This window comes from Dermacentor variabilis, chromosome 2 (assembly GCF_050947875.1).
Source record: "Dermacentor variabilis isolate Ectoservices chromosome 2, ASM5094787v1, whole genome shotgun sequence".
Lineage (NCBI taxonomy): Eukaryota > Metazoa > Arthropoda > Arachnida > Ixodida > Ixodidae > Dermacentor > Dermacentor variabilis.
Window position 1 is genome coordinate 225,493,407 of NC_134569.1, and position 27,659 is coordinate 225,521,065.

At 48.5% G+C, this 27,659-nt stretch overlaps 1 protein-coding gene across 1 annotated transcript in view; it reads left to right on the plus strand.

Annotated features, from left to right (window-relative positions):
* The first annotated feature begins 876 nt into the window (after positions 1-876).
* The window catches only part of LOC142573132 (melatonin receptor type 1C-like), a 67,776-nt gene continuing 40,993 nt past the window's right edge, over positions 877-27,659 (plus strand). The window contains exons 1-3 of the mRNA XM_075682666.1: positions 877-933; positions 13,571-14,399; positions 27,420-27,546. Coding sequence (XP_075538781.1) covers positions 13,581-14,399; positions 27,420-27,546 — 946 coding nt within the window. The 5' untranslated portion in view covers positions 877-933; positions 13,571-13,580. The remainder of the gene's footprint in view (positions 934-13,570; positions 14,400-27,419; positions 27,547-27,659) is intronic.

A 27,659-nucleotide genomic window follows, 5' to 3' on the forward strand; every position in this document is an offset into this window, starting at 1 on the left:
ATCGCATACCTTATACAATTTTCTGGCGCTCTTTGGCCTTATTGATCCTCGCGCCTTTACATGCCATATATCATCGGTTATATTTGTCATATTTGTTTCTTCGTTTTAAACCCTGTGATACATCGACGTACTCTGAGGATATTTGCTGTCCGATGGGATAACCAGTATTCTTCAGGACTTTAATGAGGTTCTATCTCCAATTTCAGAATTGTTTGGCAATCCGCCAGCTTTTTCTTTTTTTTTTTGAGAACAGAGGTTTATGCTGCCCCACTTAATTGTCTTTTTTGCAATTGCTCATTTTCTTTCAGAGGCATTTGCAGTTTCTGGTGGGCCGTGTCAACAGTTTTGCTAAAATGGTCTATGCTTTTTAGGGCGCCGGTCTGTGGTGAGCGTCGGCGTCGGCGTTTCGTTAAAATATGCTCGTAGCTTTCTCAGTTATAGGTTGACAGCAGACACGAGGTCGACAGGCAGTCTGCATACATGAGAGTAAAAAAATTTAATTGGAGAGGCGAGGGTTAACAGCATGCATTGCTTGCAATTTGCTGCTTGCACTTCCGCTACGCTGTTTGTAGCCATCTTACAATATGCAAGACGGCACAGAGTGACCGCTGTTCTTGCAAACAAGGGCTCACATATTTTTTGTACATTCGGACGTGCCTATCCAAAAGCGGTGAAGGCAAGTAAACCCTTTAGCGAATTTGCCTGAGCCGAAGCGCGGGGTCCTTCGGTTACGCGTAGCTACGGGCTGAAAGTGGCGCGTGCACGAGCGGGGCTGTTGCGGCGACAGCGCGAGCCGCGTCCGCCTTCCGTCGGCGCGCCTCTATCACCCGCGACGACCCGAGACTTCCTGCCGCTGCGACGTTCCGCTGGAAACCACCGCCGCGCACACTGTTCCCCGGCGGCCCCCAGCGACAGCGCCTCCGAGACGCACAGGTGAGCGCCGGATCCGTCTGCTCACCGGTTGCTGTCGTCGCTTTCGCTTTTATCCTCGGGTATTTCTTGAGGTTTGTTCACGCTAGCGTAGTGCAGGACCATCGCGGAGGTCTTGTGCTTGTAATACTACTGTCAACATCTTCCATTCTGTCTCTACATTTCGCTGCAAGACGCGCCAAATGTTATCCAGAGGTTTCACTACTTGAGACATTGTCGCTAAAATTCTGTATTTCTTTATTACACTGAAAGGAAATGTCACAATTACTGTCTGATAAGTCGGTGTGTCACTTTATTTGTGATTATTCACACAATCTGCGAAATAAGCACTCGCTTTTCTTCACTGTGTTTCAATGGTTGTTTCCCTATAAGTATCACTCTGTGTCATGCGCCCTTGCAAATTATGTGTTTTAACTTCTATTACAGTTTACTTAAAGTGCACAATGAGAGTAGATGCAACATCTCCTTGCACGGAACAGTTACTAGCAAAATATTTACAACCCTTATGATCCCATACTTTTTCAAGGTAACTTGAGGTAGTATAATGCGCTAGCTCTTGTACATTTTTGGGGTGACAGGAAGGAATGAAGAAAATGAAAAGATGAAAGACTTAAAATACGGAGTTTTTAATTGACTCTGCAATAAGTTGACGAGAAAGAGCGCTACATCAGGCTTGTTAAAAATTCACGTGTGTATGAGCTAGCGAAGGCCAAACCACCGATGCTTTGCGGACATCTCTGAGCTATGATTGGAGGGCAATGTTAAATGCCTCACGAAAAGCTGCTCGCCGATAATTATAGCAAGACTATGAGATTAAGTATGCGGAAGAGACGCGTATGCGGAACGTGCCTCTGCAAATGTGTTCCTTGAGCAAGGCTAATCCCTGTAGATTTGCAATAGAAAAGGAATAGACAATAAATTACGTTGGAATGTTCGGCCGTGGTTCGTTGCAAGGAGACGGTGCTACAGGAAACTGTATGGTATTGGTGTAGTTGGGAGAGAACTCCACGCATGTTGCGTGGTTTTCTGATCGCAGGATTATACCTGGCCACTCTTCCTCTCCAAACATGTGGCCGAATGCTTTGGAAATGCATTAGTCAATTCAAACCCTTCCAACTGAGAGAGGCTGACCTCTTTTTTGCTGTCAGTCCAGTTGAGCATGCGGCTGTAATGATAAGCGTTCTGAATGGCGACTTCGTGCATTTTGTCGAAACGCACCACTTGCGCGACTTCGGATATTGTGGACACGGGGTTGCACGAAACCTGAAATGGGCGTGACAGAAAGACGGTGAGGTATAAATTGGTGAGGTTTTCGTTGAGGCATAAATTTATTTAAATAAATTTATTTCGCACACAATGAAATGTAGATATAACTTTGTCTGGACGCAGTGACTTAGCTCTTCGCTGATGTAGGTTTTACCACTGCAAGTCCACCAGTATAGCCGCTTTTCTCTCGAGCTCCTGGCCATTGGTTTATATTAGTGAAAGATTGCCCAGCCATGTTTTTTTTGTTGGCATGCCTTAGAAGTTTTACGTGCTATCTATGATGGAGGCAAACAGACAAGACGATCCTACAAAGAATATTCCCAGGGAGCCGTAAAAACATTTTTTTTGTAAGAAATGACAACAAAGAAGTTACAGAAAACTAGAGAGCAGACCAATTGCCTGCTGTCTAAATCACTACCAGGCTTCTTTTTTACCGTTTGTTTCATGATAAAGCGAAAACAAGCAGGGTGATAAGTCCTGCTCAAGTAAACAGTTTTGTATTCATAAAGCTGACGCAAGCTGTCGAAGTGGGAGGTGGATCTTGCTGCGCATGACTTGAGTGAAATTACGTGAATTTGCGATCTGGTGGGATACAATTGCAATGGAACCATGAGTGAAACCAATGCAACAGGACGGACGAATGCGTAGTAGTTTTTTCTATGCGAATTGCGCTAAGTCGGTCCATTATAACCGCGTCTGCGCGCAACATGCAAAGCGAGCAGGCACGAGTCCATCTCAAAGTGCGTTAACCCTTATATACTGCTTCCTGCGTTGCGAAATCACAGTGTTCCCATGGGGAACAGCAAAATCTGAGTGCGAAATACAGAAGTCAGATACGGAGAGCAAAATCGGAAGAAGCTGCTTAAGCACACGCTTCACGCATTATATCTTAAACAGAGACCTCGACAACCTTCATTTACAAGAAGACGGCGATTTTCTACCGAAGTGAAGCACGCCTGATAGCATGCAAGCCAGGTCAACAAACAAGCCTTGCTTAGAAAGCTTCCTTAAGTTGTGGCTCGCTCCTTCATGCATTTCGCCACGCTCACATTGACAAATCTCAGTCCGTTTGGACAGAAATAAGCAGTGCTTGTTGCTTTTTATTTGCTCCTTGGCCAAGAACAGCTTCTTCATTTGGAAGTTCGAAATATAAACAGAGCGCAAGTCATCACAAGCACATAAAAACGTATCATTCTTGTGCAACTCGAGGATATGTTGGTGACGAAAGTAAATTCATCCGACAGCACCGGGGACTCAGTCTGCGACGCGTTATGCTCGACGTGTGAATTTTTTATTCAAATAATTTTGTCGCCAACGGTGGGTGGCGCTTGCATATCCTGCCCATGGGGGGGCAATATTCTTTCCACCACGCAAGTGACGAGACTCGTTCAGGCATGTCTGTCGATTCCGAGCGTTCGAATGCTTCTACAAGCTTGTTTCAGGCGTAAGAGCATCAGCAACACTTGAAAGGCATGTTTTCGCGCACAGCACCTGCAATGGGCAGGGATCAAGCGCGGCAGACATCGAATCGATGAAGTATGTTAGCCAAGGGACATTTCTCGCACTTCTTTTTATATAAAATAAGCCGATCGGAGCATCACATACAAGCGATCTCTTTCTTTTACCCCATTAGCTGCTATACCATCTGCACAGTGACGACCATACATACCGTAATGAAATACTAATGCAATAAATGCAAGAAAAAGAGAAGAAAAAAAGATAACTCACACAGATTTAACCCGGGAATCGAGATCTTGAAAGCATGATTACATCGAAAGACAGACCGAAATATTACGGGGGTGCAAGTGTTATTGAAGTATTTAGAAAAGGATCTCCGCAGGAATGTACCAACCACGATAGCTTAGCGCCCATACGGTTCCGCTCCTCGTCATGAACTCATCAGCTCGCTTGAGACGGCAGTGGCTAGATTTTTCTTGAACAGGAATGCAAAATGGGTCATCTGGAGAGAATTATACGCATTCTGCACAAACAGAGGGCGGCCAAACTCATGGGAAGATGCAGTTGAGAAATGCACCATCGCTAACAATAAAGCTGACTAGATGAAATTCATGCAGAATACAAAGTTTAACCTCACATTTTATATTATTTTAGAGATTTTTCAATATCTTGTTTGGTTCTTCTTCTGCGACCCCAGAACGCGAAAAAAATATAAGCTCTTCCGCATGATTTGGGCTTCATACCAGGCATAGAAAAACGTTATCACATGACATATGTCGATTTTATTTACCCATATTGTCACGTGGTGGGGACGTTGAAGAACACAGTAGCAGTACTGTGAAAGACAAAACGAACTTTTGTTGGGCAGGCCTGTGCCCACAAGAACAAGCTACACTTATAGCACAACGATAGCGGCGAACACGGTCGGCGATCGTCGGAAATCTGATCAGCAGGTCAAGCGCGTCGGCTTTTATAGAGCAGTCGTCGAATGTTCCAGACTAATCGTTCGGACCCGTGTGCCTTCCACAAAGTTCTACACCATTCGCGTCAGGTGATGAAATCAGATAACATTAGGTTCGTCGCCAACAGACAGCGGATAGAAGCATCGATAACTTTCCAGAAACTTCGGATACATGCAGGCGCGTCCCGCGCTGTGCGATTACATTTGTTAGGCGGCGAAACGTGGTTGCCCGATAAAGATAAGTACACGTGTCAATACCCCCCTCTTAAAAAGTCCCGATGCTTCAAATATAAGAGAGCGAAACACAAAAGGACACTTATTAAACTGAAGTAACAAAACAACGAAAAAAAAACAAAGTCCAAAGGTCAGTCACGCGAAGCCCCAAAGTTCATTAACGCTGGTAGTACGGCTTGAGTCGCACAACGTGGACTATTTCAGGTCGTGAGCGGCGCCGCTGTGATAGCGAAATGCCGTCTGGCTCGACCTCTTAGTCCAGTGCGCCAATACGTCGGATGATCTTGTACGGTCCGAAATAGCAGCGCAAAAGCTTCTCGCTCAGTCCTCGTTGGCGTATAGGGGGTCCAAACCCAGCACGGTCACAGGGCTGGTACTCTACGAAGCGTCGTCGGAGGTTGTAGTGTCGGCTTTCGGTCCTCTGCAAGTTCTTGATTCGCAGGCGGGCAAGCTGTCGGGCTTCTTCGGCGCGCTGGAGATAGGTAGCGACGTCAAGATTTTCCTCGTTAGTGACGTGCGGCAGCATGGCGTCTAGCGTCGTCGTCGGGTTCCTGCCGTATACTAGCTTGAATGGCGTGATCTGTGTTGTTTCTTGCACCGCCGTGTTGTAAGCGAATGTTACGCAGGCGTGTTACGTGTTACGTGAATGTTACGTGTTACAATATATTCGCAAATAGGCTCAAAAATAATTCTTATGACTTTATATTTGTTTAGCTTCTTTTTCATCCTGACTTGTAGTATGGGAAATGTAAAGTTCCGTTCTGCTGTTATTTTCCGTTAAAACGTGAAGTTTCTCGGACGATGCTCGGCAGTTGTTGATCAAATGCAGACAGGCAGCGATGGAGATCAGATGTACAATTAATATTTACAGGTAAGCTTTTCTATATACATGACAAATAAAACAAATGCATTATAACTTGAACAATACAGAAACAGAGGCTCGTTATTCGGCTGTCTCAATGACTGTGAGAGCCCAGACTCGTTTCAACGTACACGGTACGGAGTCTCACTGATCTATCACCAATCCTGATTTCAGCACAGTCTCGTTTTAACGTACATGGTAAGGAACCTCACTCATCTATCAGCAATCCTGATTTCAGCCCAGTCTTGTTTTAGCGTACATGGTACGGCGCCTCACTGATTTATCAGCAATCCTGATTTAAGCCCAATCCCGTTTTAACGTAAATGGTATGGAGCCTCACTGATCAATCAGAAATCCTGCTTACAGCCCTGTATGATGGACCGCATATCGTCGCGGTTATTATAGCTCAAAGAGACAAAGAAAAAGGCCCGTCCCACAGGTGCAGTTGCCAACGAGAGTTAAAAGTTTAAGCCACAAGGCAAAGGGATGGACTTACTCTTAAAAGTAAACACATTGAGAAACAGAACTGTTTTCTTTCTTCCTAAAACTCTGTTCCCCTCTCATTTCCATGTAATCGATGACGGCCTCAGCAACACATGCCAGGCCCGCACAATTTACTGCTAGGCCGTCTCAAACCTCGGTGGCGTCTCTACTCTGCAAATGTCTCAGAAGCCGGGGCTTCAACACCGCGTATAGAAGCTCCACCGAAGGTTTGTCCACGTGGGAGAATTATGACCGTCCATGGCATCCGAACTTATTGTCTACAAGACGACGTTCTCCGAATGCGCTCCTAACATGCGCACTGCGTCTCTACAGCGTACATTGCAATGATTACAAAGACGGCGCCGAATAAAACAACACACGAAGAAGGGGGCACGAGACAGCACGTAGGCGCACTAACAACTGAGTGTTTTATTTCTTGACATAGTAATATATAGCTGCTGTAAAGGATCAAAACAACAGGAATAAACAGGGCAGTCATCTGAATCGCACAAGGAAGCCAAGATACAGAATAAAATTTAAGTGTCACTCTCAAGATACGCCAGTTCCTTTGTCGAAAGCGAAACTGAGGCTTCACTGATACAATCAACACCGCGCTTTTTTATCTCAAGCGCTTCCAATATCTCCCTTGTAAGTTGATGGTCAGCTCTGTACAGAACACTGGTTCTATCGAAATCTGGGATGCACTTGTGAGCCTTACAATGCGCACTTATATGACCGGAGAGCTGGTTTTCCATCTTATATCTATGCTCATGTAATCTGTCATTCAGACATCTGCCCGTTTGCCCTACATATGATGAACCGCACGACAAGGGGACCGAATAAACTACTTTCTGAACACATCCGACATGTTTCTGCCCATGTTTTTTTGCGCACACCTGTTTGTTTTCCCGATTTCCTGCGTTCACTTTCGCACACATCAAACCAAGACGTTTCGGAGCGGAAAATATAACACGAACACCAGCTCGTGTACCTACTTTTTTGAGATTGTGAGATATGCCGTGAACATATAGAATAATGGCACACCTGGTTTCAGAAGGGCCTGCTCGACCCTGGTTTACAGCGCTAGGTTGCTTGAGCTGTTTGAGCATTTTTTCTGCCACAGATTCGATCACATGGTGAGGATAACTTGCCCCTTTGAGGCGGCTGACCTGACAATGAAAACTGCTTTGCAGCTGATGCGCGCATGACTTGTTAAGTGCGTTGGTTAAAAAATGATTGAAGGGTGCCTCGTTTTATTACTTTTGAATGAGCTGAATGGTAGGAGAGGATAGGTTTGCTAGCCCTTGGCTTGAACTGCCAGCACACATGACACGATGAAAAAGTGAACTCTAAATCTAAAAATCTTAATAGGTAATCTTAGTAGGTACACGAGCTGGTGTTCGTGTTATATTTTCCGCTCCGAACCGTCTTGGTTTGATGTGTGCGAAAGCGAACGCAGGAAATCGGGAAAACAAACAGGTGTGCGCAAAAAAACATGGGCAGAAACATGTCGGATGTGTTCAGAAAGTAGTTTATTCGGTCCCCTTGTCGTGCGGTTCATCATATGTAGGCCAAACGGGCAGATGTCTGAATGACAGATTACATGAGCATAGAAATAAGATGGAAAACCAGCTCTTCGGTCATATAAGTGCGCATTCTAAGGCTCACAAGTGCATCCCAGATTTCGATAGAACCAGTGTTCTGTACAGAGCTGACCATCAACTTACAAGGGAGATATTGGAAGCGCATGAGATAAAAAAGCGCGGTGTTGATTGTATGAGTGAAGCCTCAGTTTCGCTTTTGACAAAGGAACTGGCGTATCTTGAGAGTGACTCTTAAATGTTATTCTGTATCTTGGCTTCCTTGTGCGATGCAGATGACTGCCCTGTTTATTCTTGTTGTTTTGATCCTTGACAGCAGCTATATATTACTATGTCAAGAAATAAAACACTCAGTTGTTAGTGCGCCTACGTGCTGTCTCGTGCCCCCTTCTTCGTGTGTTGTTTTATTCGGCGCCGTTTTTGTAATCATGCTTAACCAACTAGCCCGCCAACACATGCTCAGTACATTGTAAGTCGTCATTTGGCACCATGCGGGATTTTCTGAACACTCAGCAACAAAGCCCGAAGGTTGCCTCCCGGACGCGCAGGAGAGTCAGACTCCCGCTCTGTAGATGAAGCACGTGGTCAATATTGCTAGTAATAGCTTAGCGCGAATAAAACCACGGACACAAGGAAGACGGACAAGGACAAGCGCTACTCACAGCTGTTTAATGGGAGGAAGGATAGTGCATATATATATCCTCTTGTCACGCATGCGCCTACCAAGCAGGAGAAAAGCCGGTACATGCACATCAAAGGTGGTTGCGCAAGAAGTTAAATTCGGCATCCAGTAATGTGATAGAAGGCTCCCTCACACATCTATCTCTATTCTTCTTGATAAAGAAGGCCTCAAGAGCGAACCTGGAAGAGGCGCTGCCGCTCCTGCCAAGAATAGTTGTCGCAGAAAATCAAGCGTCACAACCACACGCGGTAACATGGGCCGCCAAATGTGCGCCCTTATCCTTCTTTTTCGTTAGTTTTTGCGCATGTTCCCTTAAATGGTCGTTTACACAACGCTCGGTTTGACCAATGTAGAGCTGCCCACAAGGGTGCAAGGGAATTGCATAAGCAACCCCTCTGGAGCACTCAACAAAGAGCTTCTCATGCCTCGTGCGGCAGCCCCGCCTGCTCTTACAGCAAACTCGAGAACACAGCTTCGAAAGCTTGTTGGGCACAGAAAAAAAACCAGAGTAATACCATGACGGTTAGCAACCTTTTTAAGGTTAATAATAAGAATATTTGGGGTTTTACGTGCCAAAACCACTTTCTGATTATGAGGCACGCCGTAGTGGAGGACTCCGGAAATTTTGACCATCTGGGGTTCTTTAACGTGCACCTAAATCTAAGCACACGGGTGTTTTCGCATTTCGCCCCCATCGAAATGCGGCCGCCGTGGCCGGGATTCGATCCCGCGACCTCGTGCTCAGCAGCCCAACACCATAGCCACTGAGCAACCACGGCGGGTCTTTTTAAGGTTGTGTGACACCGTGTGTACGTAGGGAATAACCTCTGGTTTTACCTTCGGTCGTTTGACCTCAGCTCTCGCCCTTCGTGCTCCAAGCTTTACATTTTGCAGAAGAGACTCTACTATAGCGTTGACGACCGTCAAAGGGGAACCAGCTGCCAAAAGGCGTCCAACTTAGTTCGTAAAACTAGACCGCATTTGGAGTACGCACGATTTCCGCAAAGCCAATTCCAAGCAAAGACTACCAACTGCTCGCTTTACCACTGTAGAGTGTGCGGAATCGTACGGCAGCAATTGCTTCATGGCTCGCGGTTGATAGGACCAGCAGACATGGCCAGCTTCAAAAGACAGTTTTAAATCTAGGAACTGCAGGTCTGTGTCGTCAGGAAGTTCATGGGTAAAAACGAGCCCTTGGTCTTGGTTGTTAAGAGCTTCTAAAATAAAAGCAGGGGATGTAAAGTCACCCTTATTGTTTAAAAGCACTAACAACCATCAACAATCCTATATACATTTAAAACCTGCTCCCCCCCCCCAATAATAACCTGCTCTAAAGACCTATCAACAAAAGACAAAAAAATGTCGCACAAGATAGGAGCAACACAAGACCCAATACACACTCCCCGGCGTTGCAGATATGGCTGCTCGTTGTAAAGAATAAAAGTCACACTTAAATGAAACTCGAGCAATGTTAAAAAGCTGTCTACTGAAAGGCCCGCTGAGTTCTGAAGTCGACCACATCGTTGTATTCAATACATTCCCTTAAGAAAAAACAGAAGCTTTTCCTGAGGAATTGAGTAGAATAGATCTTCTACGTCAACTGGAAAACCATACTTAATGCCGTCATTATACTTAACAATTTGCGCGACCTCCGAAGAACTTCTAACACGGAAAGGGTCATCCACTTGTAGCGTCTTAAGCTTATTCAAAAGAACAAGGCTCACGCATTGCTGCCACGCCCCGCGCTCGCTAAGGATAGTTCTGAAAGGAATATCGGGCTTGTGCGTTTTCGCGGTAAAGAACACAGTCAAACAGCTTTCTTTCCTATTCTTGATGCCTTTAGCAAGGGTGGTCAAATTCAAACTTTTGCAGAACTCGATGAATTTTGACTTGACTCTAACGGCACTCTTACTAATAGGAACGAAATTCTTATTCACCGCTGCCTGCGCTTTTTCGTCAAACCAACCTTTTGGCAACAGAACAAACCCATCTTCCTTATCTGACTGAAACACCATAAGCTCATTCGGTTTGAAATACTTTACGACACCTTCTAAGCTCTTTTTAGCATGAACGTCCGAAGCCCTGCTTGTACACCTTGAGATGCAGTAAAGTCCCTACTTCAGGCACTGGTCATGGTCCTCTTGGCTACACCTTGCAGAAATGTCTCGGTTGAGACCTACTAGGTCGTGGGGCTGGACGGAGGGTGGAACGGCATACTTCGGACATTCTTCAGTAGCCTAGAAACGTCCTCGGGGAGGGATATTTGGTCTAAAACGGCCACCGGTTTTGACTGTGCAAAACTGGTGGCCGATGACCTCAGAAGGGAAGCTCAGCATGGTCCTCCACCTTGTCTCCGTGATCTGAGCCGCAAGTTTTCTAAACTCACGCAACTTACTGCTCGCTAGCCATTCCGGATTACCGTGGTGGCACACCACACGCAGCCAGTCTTGCAGCAGTCGGACTTGGCGCCAGAGCTCCGACTTCAAGAGTTTGCAAAGCCTCTTGAGGTGTCCCCAGGACGACTTCACCAAACTAAACAGAACACGAACATCTCGAGGGTATAACCCTTTCTTGACACAGAAGGCGTAAAACCTGACCCGGCATGTGGCTTCGACGATGTGGGAAATAAGAACTTCGGTGACAGAGGATTGCAGAGGATACACAGAAAAGGAGTGGCTCAGTGTACGAGAAATGAATTCTAGAAGAGTTGACTGTTGGGCTAGTTCTGCGCCCAAAAAGCTTTCGAAGCTGTGTTCTCGAGTTTGCTGTAAGAGCAGGTGGAGCTGCCGCACAAGGCATGAGAAGCCCTTTATTGAGTGCTCCAGAGGGGTTGTTTATGTAATTCCCTTGCCCCCTTGTGGGCAGCTCTACATTGGTCAAACCGAGCGTTGTGTGAATGACCGTTTAAGGGAACATGCGCAAAAACTAAAGAAAGAAGAGGGTAGGGGCACACATTTGGTGGCCCATGTTACCGCGTGTGATTGCGACCCTCGATTTTCTGCGACAACTATTCTTGGCAGGAGCGGCAACGCGTCTTCCAGGCTCGCTCTTGAGGCCTTCTTTATCAAGAAGAATAGAGATATATGTGTGAGTGAGCCTTCTATCACATTATTGGATGCCGAAGTTAACTTTTTGCGCAACCGCCTTTGATGTGCATGTACCACCTATTCTTCTGCTTGGTAGGCACATGCGTGACAAGAGGATATATATATATATATATATATATATATATATATATATATATATATATATGCACTATCCTTCCTTCCATTAAACAGTTGTGACTAGCGCGTGTCCTTGTCCGTCTTCCTTGTGTCCGTGGTTTTATTCGCGCTAAGCTGCTACTTCAAATATGGACGACCAACTAGCCCAAGAGTCAACTTTTCTACAATATTGCTAGGTCCTTCTAAACCTCAGCGGCGGCTCCGGCCAGCTAGGAACTCGGGAGCAGGCGCCACAGCACCGCGTACAGCCGTCCCATTCAAGGTTTGTCTGTGTGGATCGATTATGGCCGTCGGCGGAATGCCAGCTCATGCGAACAATACCGCCTTCCCCGAATGCGCACCGTGCTCTCCTAGCGCGCGCCGTGACTCGCCACCGGACACCACACAGGCCTTCTGTCCCCTAATAAAACACAAATGGTTGCCACTCTGATGTGTAGGGGAGTGGACGCCCTCTCTATACACAAAGAACGTGGGCGACTTGCGGCACTTAGGAAGTACACAAACAATCAATGCGGCCTTACAGAGAACATAAATTAGAGGTTAAGAAGTACCGTATGACCAAAATTACTGAGGATTACGTTGATACTGAAATATTCGCATTTCACATGTTTTAATGTATGTGCGCACAAGATATTGCTGCTATTGATATAGACTAAGCACAAATATTTTAATGCACAAGTGGTAAGGAGGGCTTATGATTGGCAAAAGAATCAAAGTTCGAACTTCAAAACAAGCTCTAATGATTTGGAGATGGACAATGTGCATAACATTTGGGCGGAGTCCAGAGAAATCTTGGCAAATGAAGTGTAATACTTGCAAATTTTTCTGCTCCGTAGGCGGTAGCCTTACAACCCTTACAACAGGCAGGCTTTATTGCTACACTGTGACGACGACATTTAACTTGAGCTGCTTGCTTATTAGACGTTCTTCTGATTCTGCTCTGATTTATTTCGTCTCTTAGAGCTGATAATCTGCCGAGTTCGAAGGACAATCAGCTCCTGTAGAGCCTCCTCAAAGCGCTTGTGGAGTTCGGTTATCCATAGTGAAAATTGAAGAATGAGTAGGCGCCGGTTCAGTCAGGGCTTGTACACGCTTGTTGATACACGCGGAAAAATCACCGTCTGAGCAGCACTTGCTTTTGTGATCTCGTCAACCAACCACGGCCAGAAAAATTAAGATCCTACAGCTAGCTTGCCTTGATTAGAATTAATCTTCGCAGCCGTCTTGAGGGAGGGGAACCTTGATTTTGTTACACATAAAAATAGAATGTTGAAGCCTCAGTTTTGAAGAAGGTGAACAACTTTTTAAGATCAAATGAGATTTCTTAACTGGCATCTTCTCTTAGTCCGGCGATTCCACAGCAGCTTCCAGCTCTCCTCGCTAAAATTTTTATGGGACGTGAAACCCAATTAATTGGCAAACGCCTTGTCTGCCCGTGTGACAGATGTTCTTTAGAAAAACACACGAACAAGCCTGAAGAGGTGATTCAGGCTCGATTTCGAAGAAAATTCACTAAACCCAAAGAAAGCGAAACTGGCAGAAAGAAAAAGTGTAGCCGTACCAGAATGACAGAACAACGGCCGAGCCGGTAATGCATCATTGCTCTTAACCAAACACATCTGGAACCTATAAAAAAGCAGGAAGATAGCATGAGCACATTGAACGCTCGTGCTGCAAAAGAGAAATATCTAGAGCACTTTTCTTCTTAATTCAAACATTGTCTGCTGCTGTGAACATAAAACTGGACGCTCAAACTTACCGGTGGGTGTGCTCATTTTTTCCCACTAAAATTAACAAAACCTTTGCAAGTATATCCGCGTATAATTACTGCTTCATGTCTTAACCGTGGCCTGGCGTTTATTCTCTCAGGTGCTGAAGAATGGATGCGGTGGCTGGCAACAGCAGCACGTACTACTACTATGGCGATGGCGCGGTCAGCATCATGGCGGTGCTCCTCCTCGCCTTCATGGTGCTCGCCGTGATGGGCAACGCCATGGTAGTGCTGACAGTTTTGCGACACCGGGGAATGCGCACGCGCACCAACATGTTCATCGTGAACCTCGCCATTGCCGATATTCTGGTGGCTTTACTTGACATGCCCGTGTCAATGGCCACCCTGCTTCGTGGTGACTGGGTTATGGGTCGTGCTTTCTGCCAATTCAATGGCTTCACCATGGCGCTGCTGCTCATGTGCTCCATCCACACGCTCATGTACATGAGCGTCCACAAGTACCTCAGCATCACACGTCCCTTCAGCCACAGGGGCGAGGGCTACCGCAAGGTGGCCGTGTTCCTTGTGGCTGCCTGGCTCTGGCCTTTCTTCTGCGCCATCACACCTTTCCTGGGCCTGACAGAGATCGTTTACAAACGTGGTGCGTCCCAGTGTGGCCCGGCCTACCCGCGCGACATCAAGATGTACTCCCACTCAGCACTGATAACCGTCACCAACTACTTCATTCCGCTCGGAGTGATGGCCTTCTGCTACGTCAACATTTTTCGAGTCATAGCCGACCACATGTCACGCGTGAAGAGTCACATGGGACTGCACAACTCAGTGGTGCAGCAGAAGCGCATAAACATCACCCTCTTCCTCGTGCTCATCTGCTTCTTGCTCTGCTGGACGCCGTACATGATCTACACCTTTTACGTCAACAGCCGCGGCTCCAAGACCCACGTGCCTTACATTCTAAACCCCGTGGTGAGTGTCAATTTTCAAGGCTCTTAAAGTAACGACACACACACACACACACACACACACACACACACACACACACACACACACACACACACACACACACACACACACACACACACACACACACACACACACACACACACACACACACACACACACACACACACGCACACGCACACGCACACACACACATATATATACGTGCGTGCGTGCATGTGTGTGGGTTAGGTGCCACAAGGACAGCAATACAGCAAGAGAAACTGCTATTTAAACCTTCGGTCACCACAAAGGACACTATCGTACACGGACTCTCAACCGCAGTCACTTCTGTCTCACTGAAATGGTGGAATTTGGCTCAGTAGATAAGGTTACGCAGGGTGTCCCAACTATCAAGCACCAAGATTTAAGAATATGCAAATGCCACATAGCTGGACAGGGCCAAAGTAATGTTGTTTGTCTTCCATGTCATTACATAATTCATCCTAATTAATTAATCAACTTCTCAAGTATTATATTTAAATGAAAAGTGCCAATAAGAAAATCGTAGAGCAACATGAAAAAACTCTCGGCCCTTCCCTCTGTGCAGAAGGATGACAAGCTACGATGCGTATGTGGGCCCCTTAATGGCGAACTGCACCTCCGTCGCTGCTCGGCCCGGTATTTTACTATTTTCGGGATCGGCCCGCGTATGAGGAGTACTTAACGCCTGCTTCACCTCCGGCGTGGGTCGGCCCGGCGTTGCACTACCTTTGGAATTTTCTGTCTACACGCGGACACAATCCTCGGGGAACTAGCCCTTATCAGCTTCGCTTTAGAACTCACGACACAGCTTCCTATAGCTGAATACTTGCGAGATAAAAGTGTTCTTTAGAGGGGTAAAAAAGCCCGCGAATACGTAATAATTTTTTTTTAATTATGGGGTTTTACGTGCCAAAACCACTTTCTGATTATGAGGCACGCCGTAGGGGAGGACTCCGGAAATTTCGACCACCTGGGGTTCTTTAACGTGCACCTAAATCTAAGTACACGGCTGTTTTCGCATTTCGCCCCCATCGAAATGCGGCCGCCGTGATCGGGATTCGATCCCGCGACCTCGTGTCAGCAGCCCAACACCATAGCCACTGAGCAACCACGGTGGGCCCGCGAATACGTACAAAGTACATTGAGCAGCCAGTCCTGCCGCATTTGTTCGTGTGTCCGCGGGTTTCTTCCATGCTTGGAAAAATAGTTATATGTACCACGTATTGAGCTTCAGAAATCTGTATCGGGAGTTTTTCATGTTGCTGTAGAATTTTCTCATTGACGCATTTCATCTCATTATAATATTTAATATCTTCATTACATAGTTAATGTATTTTATATAAATTGATATTAAATGTATCTGCGTCGTTCAAAAAGAAAGCTTTCAGAAGGCTTATAACGGTTGGGATGGGTCATGGTAGGATTGATACTGCTCAAGATTGGTCATACAGAAGAAAAGTTTGAGGAACGCTGCTGCTGTTGCCATGGCCGCCCACAATATTATCAGTGCTGAATGACCTGAGAAAGCCATGACGTTTTATCGCACCCATAATTCAAGTTGTGAGCTTGAGTCAGGTTTTTTAGGGGGGTGTGTTTTCAAGGACTGGCGGATATAGGGACAGTGTAAACACAGGAAAGCTACGTGGTAAAATAGGTGCGCTGAATGCTCGACTGCACGTAGTACAGTTAGAATGCAGCCGCACACTCGCGAACGTGACCAGAAGTGCATACTTCCAACGAGATACAAGTAGGATTTGCATTAATGCGATATGAGCGTTACGTTGCAGTAAAACATTGATTTGGGCGAGTTGTTTCATAGGCATTCAAAAGACGCAGCGCGACTGGAACATAGACAAAGAAACACAAACTGTGTCTGCTTAGCGTTTCTTTGTCTCCGTCCCAGTCACGCTGCGCCTTTTGAAAAGCGTTACGTATCAAGTTTCGAGCGTATTGCATCTCACGCAAACGAGATAATTCGCTAGAAAGAGGTATCGCATCTAATGCGCCAAACACGGGTAGCTTGAGATGAAGAACGATCATTTCAGCGGCGCGCCTGTCGACAGAGGCGCGTCGCATCAGGAATTACAGGAAAGCATTGGCTGCGGGACGACAACTGGCCAACCGACCGTTTCCTCATGGTGGGACATCAAAAGAAAAAGAGATGGCGGCTAACGAAACAGTCTACAGCCGATTTCTTTTCACATGCGAGTACAATACGTACGAGGAATATGTGGCGAATAAATGACATTAACATCGGGGAGTTAGTGTCACACTGGGTGTTTCAATGCCATTAACTTCGGCTGCCATTCGGTGCAAAGAGTGCTATTCTACCCGTGGTAGTGCTACACAGGAAAAGTAATGCCGTTCGCGTCATTAACGTAGCCAAGTCCGTTTCGAGTTAATAGAAGCCAAAACGGCCGCGCTCGGCTACCACTGGACATGGCGATCACTGCTGACACTTGGGACATTTTAGTATTCTGTTACGGTACGGTCCGCCAAAGTAGGCGAAACGTTGCGTAAATTTGACCTCGCCGACAAATGAAGAAGAACCTGAGGATTGTAGCCGTGAGATTTTGGGTACTTTCGGTGCATTTGGCAACGCGTCAACAAAAGCAGGCTTATCGGAAATGAGAGCGCTAGCTTACAAATATGACACTAGGTGGCATTTTTTTTTGCTGGACAAAATTCACAATAAGGGTTCAGAAACTGGTTATGGGTATTCATCGTGTTTTTTTCCTTTCATTTTCTTCTTTTTATCATAGGTAGGACATTAGGCGATAAAATAACAAGAGCTTGTTGGCGCCACCCACTGCCGCACTCCAAAGGGGCCGCTCGTAGCATCCATCCGACCAGAAAATGCGCAATCATGTAAGCGGTGGCGCATGAGTATCAATAACACGATAAATAGTACGACACGCTTCTACCGTATCCATGTAAACGTGGTTACAGAGAGCTAAAGAAAAGCGATTGCCTCATTTGTGTTGCATTTTTATTGGAATCGACATATAAGAAGACACTTCTGTTAGGGGGTATAAAGAAGAAAATAAATTTAAAGAAATAGACTACAAAGAAGAATAGAAAGAATGAAAATAATCATTCACAGAAGTTCCTCTCCTCCAAAATTACTCCGCAATATATAGTTGCTGTGTGAATGGTGAGCCTTGTGGGCGGTCTAGCAGAATGAGGTGGCGTGCAATGGATTCTGTGGCCCGATTCAAGTACGTCCTCGCTTTTATTAGTTTTCTATGTATGTGCTCTGAAGGGCACTTGGGTTTACCTCACTTTAGTGGCGCCGGGGCGGAGCTATTGTAGGCAGCACTTGCAAGGTTGCAGGCAGGCTCCTCCTTCTTGCACGAAAATAGTGAGACTAGGCAGCTAGTTGCCACCACCGAAATTCCTACCAGCACTATCGGCCGTGTGGTAATAATGTCAGTGCTGTAAACAATTGGTTTTTGTAGACAAAGTAGCACGAAGAATCCGATAACACCCATTTTTAGCAAAAGGACACTACCCGATGAAAGTGACTTCCCACGAAAGCTTATATATATATATATATATATATATATATATATATATATATATATATATATATATATATATATATATATATGAATTTTAAGCATTATCATCTAAAATAAGCTAGCATTAATGGTCAAAATGCGAGGAGGAACAATAACCGGAGATGTTCTCATAGAGTAGCCGTTTTAATGATCGTTCCTTGCTAAAAAGCAAGCTGTGATGCTCCCAGATGACTCACTGTCAGAAGATCTTTGGTACGACCCAGAAGTAGCGTGAAATGGAGGTACATATGTTTTTTGGGGGACAAAATGCGGCGATGCATTAAACATAGCGAAAGTGTTTCGATGAATTTTACAATGACAATTTAAAGGCTGTTTGTGTTGCTAAAGAAGTGGCTAAGAATACAACGAGGGAAAGTTGTAAAGGTGACTGAAAGTAATTTCGCAAAAAGGACTTTCCGCATGCGTGCCTGCAATACCTTGTGTTCCCCGCATGATCACTTAAAGGGCGCCAAGAAACTTCATGTCTCCTTATCGCACTCATAAAAGAGGCTGATTTGATGGTCATGTGATGAAACACCACAGTGGTATTGTAAGAGACGCTCGGGCGGAGCGACTGCCGGCCTCGATCGCCAGGCTAAACCCGCCTGTTGCTACAACCTACCACCTCCACTACCATGGGCAAGTCAGTCTTCCAGATTAAAGAGCGGACGCTTTTCACTGTGGCGGTAGAGTGCATCAGGCGCGTAGAATTGCGTATGCGTAGAATCGTTTAGACATTCGGAGGATTAGAGGACGTGCTTTCCAAATCTATGTGAGCGGCAACACCCGAGCCCAGTACTGAAAGGGCTCCGCGATATTACGGCGACGCCGGCAAATGAAACATAGGTGAAATAAATGTCATTGCGATTGTTTGCAGCACCTCATTTACAAGAAAAATGACAGCTGGTTTTTCTTAGCGAGAGAAAAAGCGGCGAGTGTGTGTATACTGTGTTGCCGCTCATATTCAGCGCGATAGTGCTTGTCTCCAACTACATCGTCGGGAATACTTTATATCACGAGTACTGCGGAAATTAGAAAATTCGCGGGAATTGGTTTGCGCAACGACAGAGATAAATGTAGATCGCCAGGAGAGGCCTTCGTCCTGCAGTGGACATAAAACAGGCTGATGATGATCGTGATGATGAGGATGACTGAACTGAGTTCGGTGCAGAAGAGTGCACGTTCTCTAGTAATCGAGAAATGAAAACCTAGATGTGGCACTGCTCTTCAAGATATTGGTTCTCCTGCGCAAGATATTTCGCCTTGGCTGAACGCAACGAAACTACATGGTGCATTATCGTGTGCCTTGATTGCCAGACTATCTATTGTTTATTCTGCTGTAACGACCAGTATGTGCCACGATTCAAATCAATTACACACTTTTATCTTGCAGTTTGGGTCAGATTTTTCCGTATGACAGAGACGCTGTCTGCAAGAAGGGGTATTGAACAACGTATCTCATACATGTGATCAATCAGGTGAGCTTTCTGGACTTGTCTGCAATTTTCCCCGCACGGCCGGTATAGCGGATTCGCAGACGCGAGCTACATCTTGTGGTGCTTCAAGGTGACTTCCTCCGCTTTCCTCCTCATGTTCCCGCCGGCCCTGGTCCTTCGCTTTCCTCCTCATCCTCCGCTTTCCTCCTCCATGTTCGCTCGGTTACGCCAAAGGAGGACGAGGCACGCCGACGCTCACCGCGGGAATGGGCACCTAAGAGCTGTGCTCTAATATCTATACGCATTGATCAGTGGCCTTAGTTCTTCACAGGAGCTCGTTAGAAGACTCGCTCCTTCGTCGTGGGAACCCGAGGGAAAGCGAGCGAGCTGTCGGGCAAGTGACTGTCGGGGAGTAAGCGGAGCGAGGAACCAAAGGCAGGAGAAGGGAAAGCTCGCTCGCTCGCTCGTCGCACGCGTACTTGGCCGGCAGACGGTGGCTAGGCCATCGCGGATGATGTGGACGAAAATTCATAGCATATTGGTGGTGCTGGTAGAAACATTTTATTCAAGAAGTTAATAAGAGTTTTGTTGTGCGCCTGAGTGGCAGCCCCTAGTCCGGGACGCCATTGGAGATGGCCGCTGCCCGGGCGCGCGCCACCAAGGAACGTTGAGCTTCCAAGATAGAGAAGCCGAGCAGGTACTCCTCCCAAGCCTCTTTAGTAAGGGAGTAAGGGGATGAGGAGAGTGGAGTGGCGGGGCACGAAGCCACAACGTGAAAGGTATAGTCAAGAGCCTGAGAAGTCGGGCACGTGCCTGAGATTTCCGGCATGAAAGGCCGGGCGACCGCCGGACTAAGGAAAGTATTGGTCTGAAGGCAGCGTAGTAGTCGTTCGTCCGCTTTCGCCAAACGGTGTACAGTGTCAGGTCGGCGTAGAGTCGGCGCGAAGTGCGATAATAATCCCGAATATCGCTGTAGTGTGTGATGATCGAGTTGCCAGGATCCGACACAGGACAAAGAGGGGCAGCGGCCCGGAGGAAAGAAGCGCGGGCAGCAGCATTCGCCGCGTCGTTGCCGGGAAGACCTGTGTGGCCTGGGGTTCAGGCTGTTCTGATGGAGTGAGGGTTGAAGCGCCAGGAGGAGGCCCGTAGGAGACTAGCCGGCAGCGGGGAGATGAAACCCTGCATGCATCGAGAGCAAACCTAGCGGGAATCTGTCAAGATAGTGCAAGTGGTGGGGTGGGAGGCGGCCAAAGCGATGGCAACCTCCTCTGCATGAGTTACAGTGTCGGCTCTGAAAAGAGACCATCGACGTGGCGACCCTCCGTGATCACAGCGGCCGTAAAGTGACCTGAGGGGGAAGGGCCCGCGACGAGTACGTAGAATACGCCAGTGCGTGCGGAGTGGCCCGCCTGAAGGGCAGCGGCACGCGCTTGCCTGCGACCGGGCCGTTGTTCGGGATTCATGTTGCGGGGAAGTGGCTTCACCCATAGCTTCTGGCGCCAGAGTTTCGGTATCGGGGAGGGATGGACAGGGTTACAGATTGTGTTGAGGCCAAGTCTGTGTAGTAGGCGGCGCCCGCAAGGCGTCTGCGACAGACGAGTAAGTTGATTAACGCGATGGACTTCCCGCAGCTCCGCGAAGGAGTTGTGTACATCAAGAGCCGCAAAGCGGCCATTGGAAGTAGCGAGGGGGTGGTCCAGCGCCCGCTTGTACACGGAGCGGAGAAGAATATCCAGCTGGTGTTCGTGGTGACGACGCAGGCGAAGGTAGGGTGAGGTGTAGAAGACCCGACTGGTCACAAACGCTTGGGCCAACAGGAGGGACTGGGTCCCTCGAAGGCCGCTACGCTTGGTAGAGACCCGCCAAATCATACGACTCACTTGTTCGCTGGTCGTCGGAGAGCAGCTATGGTACCCTGAGGGTCCAGGGCGGACGAGAGGTGAACCCTGAGAATCCGAAGGTCCTGGACCGACGGAACGGATCCGCACGGGAGAGAAATCTGGGGTGGCGGTAGGCGGGAGACCGACAGGAGGGCACATTTAGATGGGCAACACTTCAGGCTGCAAGAAGCGGCGTAAGTACCACGAGAAGGGCCGCCTGGTGCAGGAGCTCCTCGTTTTCAGCCTGAGAGCCGGTGTTGCTCCAAACTGTAATATTGTCAGCATAGAGCGCATGGTGTATCCCCTCGAGCTTGTGCAAGAGGGACGGGACGTTCAGCATGGCCAAGTTGAAGAGTATGGGTGACAAGACCGCTCCTTTAGGTGTACCCCGTGTGGCTAGTGGGTACGGGCCGTGTTCAGTGGAATCGAGGCGCATGAAGACGGCGCAATGTGAAAGAAAAGCATGGATGCAGTCGAAAGTCTTCTGTTCGCAGTCTGTGGTGGAAATGTTAGCGAAAATGCTACTATGTTTAACATTGTCAAACGCACCCCGAAGATCGAGAGCGAGAAAGGCTTTGTCATTATGGCGCATAGTAGTCGGCTCTGTGATTGTGTGGTGGAGCTATAGCAAGACGTCCTGTGCTGAAAGATACGTGCGAAAGGCAAACATCGTGTCGGCAAACGACCCCTAGCCTCCAGGTAGCGGAAAGGCGGTCGCGGACCATAGTTTCCATGAGTCTGCCGGCGCATGAGGTGAGGGAGATGGGTCTCAGGGCCTCAATGCTAGGTTTGCCTGCTTGGGGATGAATGTGACCTGCGATGTGGTCCATTCAGATGGGAGCGACGAGCCGTCCCATATAGAGTTAATGAGGTGGAGCAGCGACAAAAGAGCCTGGTCGGGGACATTGGCTAGGAGCGACACTGTGATGACATCCCGGCCCAGAGCCGTGCCGCGTCGCATTTTCGCCAGCGCCGCCCGTAAGTTGGGAAGCCTGTATGGAGCGTCAAGGTTGGAGTTGGGAGAACACATATTCTGGACCCACGGGATTGACCGTGCGACAAATGCATCGGTCCCGGAGATCCTTCGCGAGTTGTTCCGTCATGCCCTGATAGGCATGCAAGGGGCGACGGAGTTGACCCTGTGTTTTTCCACACATGGTGGAGGGGGCCATACGGCTCCGGAAGAGCCGCTACGTGCTCTTGAAGCGCATCTGGCCTGCTGCCTTCGTGCAGGTGTCCGTCCAATTTGAATCGGCAAGCTGCACAGAATATGCAGCTGCTTGTGCGGTGAGCGCCTCGACACGGAAGCGGAGTTTACGGTTCAGCTTGTTTCGCCGCCAACGGCGTATGAGGCTGCGGCGAGTATCTCAGAGATGGAGGAGGTGTGGGTCGATAGCAGGAGTCAGGTTAGAGGTGGCAAGGGTCTGAGTGTGCGCTCGTTGCGGATGAAGGGCATAGGATGCCGACGCCGCGTATTCACCCGAATAAGGGATCAGGGGGAAGGGTTGAGATGTGAACTTGGTCCATTCGGTAAGACGGGCTTGGCCCCAGTGTTGGCGCATTTTCTGTCGGGGTATGAAGGCAATGCGGAGCAGAAAATGATTGCTACCGAAAGTTTCATTGAGATTCTCCCACGTAGCATCGCGGATGTTACGGGTGAGGGAGTGGTCCGTGCAAGTGTCACGTGAGACCGAATTACCGCAACGTGTGGGATGTACCGGATCGGTGAGCAGCGTGAGACTGAGCGAGATGAGCTCCTTAAGCTGTCGGCCTCGGCTCTTCTCGTAGCAGTAGCTAAAGTGATGGCTAGGGACGTTAAAGGTAGCAGATATCAGATATTCAGAGTTGCGTAAAGGACACCCCCGAAAGGTGCGAGGGGCAATAGACGTTCTGAATATGAATCGAGGGTTGGCCCCTTCGGTGAGTGATCACTGAGACCATGCAGTAGTTGTACGCGAGGTCCAGATCGACGTCGATCTGAGCCGCTATGTACATCTTACGCACGAATAGGCAAGTGGTGGTGCCGCCTACGTAGGGGCACTAGCCGGCAAGGGTTGGGGTTGAGCCAGATTCCTGGAGTGCCAAGAGGGCCGGTTGAGAGTCAAGTGATTGGAGATATAATGAAAGGTGTGAGCGTTTTTGCCTGTTCCCGAAACCTCTGGAGTTCCACTGTATGATATCGAAGCGGGATGGCAGATTTAAATGGGGTGTGCCATTGGTGACCATCATGAATGTCTTAGATTTTAGATATCACCCTTCATGCTCTGTTCGGAGCCTTGGGAAACAGGAAGGGGGATGGAAACCGGGTTGCCCCTTGTCGCGCCGGGGAGCGGAGCAGACACTATTTCGCGAGGTACAGTGAGACCGTGATATCTTGGTTTTGAACTGAGTAATCGCCCAGGCCTGAATGGCCCGCACTACCTCAGCTACAATACGTTGAACGAAAAAAGTGATGTGATGGATGAGCAGATTGTCAAGACGAGAGACGTGCTACTCGAGGGGAAAGTTGAATAAATGTGCATAGGAGCCTTAGCTACGGTGGCCGTGGGAGTACTCAGTGTGGGCGCCATCTGAGGACTTGGCTTGAGGGGGGCGGCTGTCGGGGCCGTCTGGGTAAAGACGGCAGGGCCGGGCGCCTGTGAAGTGCGCTGTTGCAGGGATCACAACTTGCTTGGTGAGTAATGCAATTTGCCCCTGAAGTCCGCGTTCTGCTTGCGGAGGGCCGCAAGTTAAGGGGAGGGAGGGGCAGCAGTGGGGTAGAGAGGGGCTTGGGAGCAGCAACTCCTGCCCAACTACTCACCTGTGGTGGCGCCGTCGAGGCATCGAGCGGCGGAAATTCTTGAGTTTCGGCCGGGCGTGGGGAGCCAGGCTGTTTCGGGCGCGCGCTCTTCTTGTCGTGGAGTGGTGGTGACGTGAGCCCTTGAGGATGTGCCGAGGGCGACGTGGGCTTCCGGTATTTGCCCTTGCAGCCTCTGGTCCCGGTCTTGTGAGCACCGTGGCAGACGACTCACTTTGTGTGGCAATCGTGGTCGGTGAGGCCTTCGGGAGCGAGGGTCCCACGATGGTTACTGCGGTCTGGGTTGGGGTAGGGGCACATACACAGCCGGTGGCCTATGGTGTCGCACTGAGGACAGGCCGGGATTGTCTTTATATACGGTACAACGTACGTCGCCACGCAGTGGTAAAAGAGGAAGCGGGGGAGCTTCGTGCCCTCTAAGATTAAAATTTTCTACCATTTTCGGCCGCGTGATCATGCTCTGCGATCCGCTTGTTCCGCTCCAGTATTCGTGTAGCACTGGATTATACCGCTAGTCATGTTTTCTTGTGCACAGCGCGCAAAATTGTGCGCTGCGCGAACGAGCCAACAGCTCAAGCGCGACGCCGTCAGCAGAAATGCGTAGCGCCGAAAAAAAAGGCAAGGAGAAAAGGAAATGGAGGCGGGGCCTGTGACGTATGCGTCACGCGATCCTCGATGCCTGGTGTGGGAGAATGCAGGGCAGGAATTTCCCTTCCAAAGGCTAGACGGGGCGAGTGAAGAGATCGCCTTGCTTGGCAGTGGAGCCCAATTGCTGAATTTATTGGTTCGCGGCACTGAAATATTTGAATCTCGGCTATTAATGAGCCCATATGAAAATTTTTTGCGGCAGATCGCTCCCAAGAGGACACGTAACAACTTCCAGCGTATAACTAAAATTTGGTACGGGGCCTTGTAAGGGGCTCTTTAAGCAACGTGTAATACCCCCGTGAACGCAGGCTCCACATTACGACGACAGACTAGAGATTCTATGCTGCAACGATGAACGGCGACGAAATCAGGGGTGGAAGACGACGACGCTCGAGCCATTGCTGATGATGATAGTTATTTGTACAAGGGATCCAGGAGCAGAAGACGATGACGACCGGGACCACGCGAGTAGTGGCACTTGCGCGGTTGGCACCGAGAATTTTTGTGGCGTAAGGCTACACTACGCGGGTTGGAGCCGAGCATCGCATGCGTGTGCGCCCGCCATACTGTGCATGCGTCGCCCTCGCCACCGCCGACTGCGGCGCATTCCAGAGGTGTGACGTCGCAGTCTCCGCAGACGCGCCGGCGCCATGTGCGTCCGCTGCTGCATTTAAGGCCTAAATATAGTCTGACGTAGCGTGAACGCGCGCACACGTTACGTCACGTTGGCAAGAACAATAGCGCCTATAGTTCGACCCATGGTTCGACGGACTGGCGCCGCCAGCGTAAACAGACGCAGCCAACCAGACCAACGCGCTCCCCACGCCTGCGGCGTCTAACGACACTCGGCCGCGCGCCGATTACGTGGACAACGCGCGCTTACGACTGCGGCGCCGCGCGGCACTGCGCATGCTCGAGGAAGGCGCACCGTGCGTATAAATGCGCGGGAGAGACGGTTGATGCAGCGCGCTCGACATGGAGGTTAAAGGGACACTAAAGTGAAAAGTGATTTCTTCTGAATCAGTAAATTACCTTTTGAAAACACCAAAAACACCGCTCTTACAACGATAAGACGTTTGGTAAGCCAAAAAAAGCGCAAGAACGAAATACAGGTGCCGGCGCCTACTTAAGTTTCCGCAGCTGGTGGCTGTGACGTCATGGATTTTTATGGCATCTTCTAGGACCTACTCATTATGTATAGCGGTACATATTGACTACATTGTGTTCCAAAGGAACCAAATATTAAACTTGGCAAGTTTCGGGAACCTTTACTCGGCCAACGCGACCCAAATGGGAAAACGTATTTTGGAATCCCTGATGTCACGCTGACGTACTGGCGCTGGGGTTTCGGCGCGAAATTAAAATACTGATAGTTGGACCTTCATTTTCTTATTTAATAATCAAAATGTTTTTTTAATGACGGCCAGCAGGGTTCTGAAACAATGCTTCATTAGTCTTGACGTATTTATTGTTTCGCTTTAGTGTCCCTTTAAGGAGAGTCGAGCCGCTGCCAGTCGGCGCAAAAGACTGGAAAATTAACCAAACATAACCACACCTTTACGCTACGTATATCCTGGCATAGCTGAGCTAAGCCACTGCCAATTTTTAAAGTCATTTTTGAAAAATTTTTTCAAAAACATCTGTTCTTAACCTTGTGCCTGTGACCTATTTGGGTCCCACATGTGACAAGAGTAGTTCAAGGGCGATTTACAGGTCCCAGAGCCAACAGGGGTATGTGCCATTGAGGTTGGACACGTTCTGCACTATCGCCACGATCGGCCCACATGATGATTTCCTTTTGTCCACACCTGCGACATATGTTTTTCCAGATACGAGCCACAACCAGCTTCGCTCTAAAAAGTTAGAGCGCGTGCAATATCTCCACATAAAAATACAGCTTAAGACGTCTGGTGCTACGCGGTCATTATCTGATCTTGTTATGCCGGCTTCTCCACAGTGCAGCATCCTGGCATCGCTGTAGATTCGTTGAACTCCTCTAAACAATGCGTTTGGATGCAACTGTTCATCTCTCCGCGTAAGGTTTCTGCCCATGTGGGCTGCATTTGTTACCTTAAAACGGGCCGCGCGAACGCTGTGCTTGTCCTGGTCACGACTTTCAAGTTGCGTGAAACGCCGCTTCCCATATCACAAACCTGATTGCTCAGAATGCACGGGGGATGCTATGCCACTGTTATTGCGGTAGAAGTTGTTTCGCTCGTCCTTGGTGCGCCCCAAGTGCGATAGAAATCGTGCAGACACTCCACGTGTCTATGCGCAGTTGGCGACGCCGTCATGGAAGCCATGATGCACGGCACCGCCGGAGCATGCGGGGCTTGCGCGCCGATTCTGTTAGGTGATGTGATGGGCGGCGGGCCACGCGACGGCGAGACCTTGCTTATTAGAGCCCGTCAGAAGGCCGCTATAGACGCCAGTTACGCGACATCTGTTTGATAGCAAACACCAAGCCAAATAAACCAACCGTAACAGTCCACACAATGATCTCGGCAGTGCAGAGGGTTCTGCCTTCCGCAGCTGTCATGAACGTTTTCTGCACGGACACTCTAGCGTTCCTGTCTGCGTGAGGAGTTCTTGTTTATATTTTGGATTCTAGAGGCTCAACTTTGGTTTATGGGTAAATAAACTTTCTGACTGTGTGCGCGTCAATTGTATGGCTGTTTCAGAGTTACTGGTTCGGGTACATGAACTCTGCCTGCAACCCGATCATCTACGCATTCCGGAGCCCCTCCTTCAGGCACGGATACAAAGAGATCCTTTTCGGCAGTGCTGTTGAAGTCATTAGCGCCGAAGGTAAGTGGATGGCTGTGCTTTATGCGAGAACATTCGTTGCGGAAGCTGTCTAGCCCGGTAAGCCGACGTGTTATTCCTGATGGACAAGCATCAGAAAAGAAAATTAGAAAGTA